Below are 3,169 nucleotides of genomic sequence, written 5' to 3'. Positions count from 1 at the left end.
TATTATCCAAACAATAGCTTAACTAAATGATCTAATCGATATCTTTGAGCTCAGAAGCGATCGAACATGTCTAAGACCTAGATCGCCAGACTTATTTTGATCCCTAGACTTGAGCCAGCTTATTGCCAGATCCAACTCAAGTTAGTAGATTTGACCCAATAAAGACTAGATTTTAAGACAAATCATATCAAAAAGGTTTAATTTATTATTATTATTATTATTATTATTATTATTATTATTATTATAACATTAGATAGTGTTTAAATAGATTATTATTATTATTATTATTATTATTATTATTATTATAAAATTAGATAGTGGTTACACAGGTAATAAGATATTATCAGACTAATAAGTTAGTCGTGAAGCATTTAATTTGTAGTGCATAAAATCAGAGATTTAAATCTTAGTAATTCTGCTAATTTAAAATTTTCTAAAATATTAAATATGGATATATAATGAGATTTTGTATATTATTAAAATATTAAAAATTAAGGATTAAACTAAAACAAATTTAAATATGAGAACTAGCCTCATGTGGTGGCTGGTGGTGCTTTCTAGTCTATTCACCAAACCAAGAGATAACTCTAAAACATAGGCATGACCTAAAGTAGCTATTTACTTTTAGACTTAACCAAAAAATGATTAGTCCATAATCAATAAAAAAAAAATTATATTCTCATTGTTATTGATTTAGCATTTCGAGTTTATCAAATTTGTTTTGCTATTTTATCTTATAAAATTTATTTTCTTAAATATCAATAAATTATAGTTATAATTAATAATATAAAAATATAAAATATAAAAAATAAAAGGAAAGAAGAAAAACTTTTTACTAAAATTGAAACAAGTACAGAAGCCCTGGGAGAGAAAGGAGGGCTCTTTGGAGCAAATTCAGCGAATAAAGGACGCTAATTTACACCGACCAACTTCCCAACTCTAATTAACACCTCACAGGATTATTCCATTTATTTCTACTTACCAATTACAATAAACATATATTTATGCTTGTCAAACTACATAATCATTTATAACTATAATTATAATTATAAATTAATGATTATACTCCCTAACCCTTTTGTTTTCAAAACGATGGAACGACGCCGTATTGGGCATCGGACACGAAAGATACGGAGGAGGGGGAGTTATACAGGCGGTCCATGTCGGATTCAATTTCAGCTCGTTTCGCAAACCGGCCTTTGATTCTCGGTCTGGTTTCGGCATATGCTTTGCGAGAAGCGTAGCGTATGGTCTTTTCGAATTTCCGATTCTTCCTCTTCTCTCTGTACCTCAATACCCTAGCTTCCCGATCAATCCCACACATCTGTGCTGTTTGATTTGTGGTAGAAGTCGAGATGGATGCGATTGGATCGGTACCAGTATTCAAGTTTCGGCCAAAAGGGTACGATATATCGGACATAGAGTTCCCGTCTGGAACCACTCCTACATCAAGCGATGACGAAGAAACCTGAAAGAATTCAGAAAGAAAACACATTAAAATTTGAATCAATACACATGATGATTAGCTTAGACTCTGTCAAGAGGATAGATATTTACGCTTTGGCTAAGAGACTGAGTTGGGTAGTTGGAGGAAGAGAGCTTTGATCTACAGAAATCGACGTCGTAGCAGATATCGTTGTTGATGACTGGAATTGAAGCTGGTTTGGTCTGTACAGGCACCACGCTATCAGTAGCCCCGCTATGGCTCTGTTGAAACTCCATATCAAGTAACGGCTCCATTTCAGGGAAATATAGATCTCCGTCAGCCTTCATTTCAGGATTTTCCAAGCCTAATTTCGAATTCAGGTTAGTAGGATTCGGCAACAGCCACGAAACACCCTCCACATCATCCTCATGATTCTGGTGGTAACCGGCGGAGATACCATTTTGATCACTAGGCACTAGAAAATTAAACGGCGAAGATTTAACAATAGACTCAGCCGAGTCGAAGAAAGGCTCAACAGGAACGCGTTCGTGACGGCGAGCAAGAGGATTAGCCAAGTGAATATCTGCATCGCAGGTGACGCAGAGGGCAGCAGCGTCAGCCTTGCAGTTGACGGCAGCTGGTGCTTGTTCACAAACCTCGCACATCCAAATACGCTCGTGTCTGGACACGAGCTTATTCGCGGCATGGATCTTGGTGTCACAATTGAGACAAAGGAAAGCCGAGTCAGCTCGGCAAAACACAGCAGCGGTTGCCGTTTTGCAGAAGTCACAGCACCGGGCAGCGACGGTCCATCTGCTGGTTAAGTTCTCTACGGACTGGACATGGACCGCCATTTGCAATGGAAAACCGTGCAGATAGAGTCTGAATGGCAAGTGAAATGAAGAGATTTAAAAAAAAAAAAAAAAAATTGTTGTGGGTGGGGGCTAGTGCTTGCAGAGCTGGGTCAGTGATAGCTTGGCAATTGATTTGTATCTATCCAGTCCAAGAAGAGGATATCTGGTTGTTGACGAGTGAGGGAGGTACACGTGGATTATTTTTAGCCACATAAATGGTTTATTTTAGGACAATTATTTTTGTTTATGAATTTTAATAATGTTTGTGAGAAGTTATTGTCATTTGTCATGGTGTCTGTGCCGACGTGGGACCCATTAGGGTGAGAGTGGGGGGAAGATTGTGTCAGTGACAGGTAGAGACACGGAAATTTTCATTCGCCAACTTTGGAAGGGGAAAATTTGTTTTCTGGGTGGGGGCAACCGCGGGCAATTGCTTCTTTCTTATCCTCAAGGGTCAGCCACTTTTTGCATTTTTTTTTTTTCATTTTTCGTTACTAATTTTAAAGAAAATTAAGGTTTTTAACTAACCAAAAAATACATTGAATAACATCAATTAAAAAAGAAAAAAAGAAAACAATGTCATAACTTAGGGAATTTATTTCAAGAAAAATAATTTTGAAAAGTATTTTTAATATTTTTTATATTGAGAGTGTTAACTAAAACTAATTAAAGAAAAATATTGTTTAAATTAAAAAATAATCATTTTAAATAATTTTTTCTTTTTAAAAGGCTACAACATTTTTCAAATTTAACAAATTTATCAAATATAAAAGTATACAAATAATTGATTTAAACATATAAATATTATATTTAAGGAAAAACATGTAAGCATTAATTTCTAAGTTTTTTTTTTTACCATGAATAATAATTGATGATTGATATGGCCCAC

The 3,169-nt window shown here is 34.9% G+C and overlaps 1 protein-coding gene across 1 annotated transcript; it reads right to left on the bottom strand.

Annotated features, from left to right (window-relative positions):
- Positions 1-809: 809 nt before the first annotated feature.
- Positions 810-2,398, bottom strand: LOC110665630 (zinc finger protein CONSTANS-LIKE 5). The gene is made up of 2 exons (XM_021825831.2): positions 1,558-2,398; positions 810-1,468 (listed from the first exon to the last, which is right to left on the bottom strand). Exons 1-2 carry the CDS (start codon positions 2,278-2,280, stop codon positions 1,085-1,087), a joined length of 1,107 nt encoding a protein of 368 aa, XP_021681523.1. The 5' UTR covers positions 2,281-2,398; the 3' UTR covers positions 810-1,084.
- Between the last annotated feature and the right edge of the window lie 771 nt (positions 2,399-3,169).

This window comes from Hevea brasiliensis, chromosome 17, assembly GCF_030052815.1.
Source record: "Hevea brasiliensis isolate MT/VB/25A 57/8 chromosome 17, ASM3005281v1, whole genome shotgun sequence".
In the NCBI taxonomy this organism is placed as follows: Eukaryota; Viridiplantae; Streptophyta; class Magnoliopsida; order Malpighiales; family Euphorbiaceae; genus Hevea; species Hevea brasiliensis.
The sequence above is the reverse complement of the archived record's forward strand: the minus strand, read 5'-3'. Positions and strand labels throughout refer to the sequence as shown.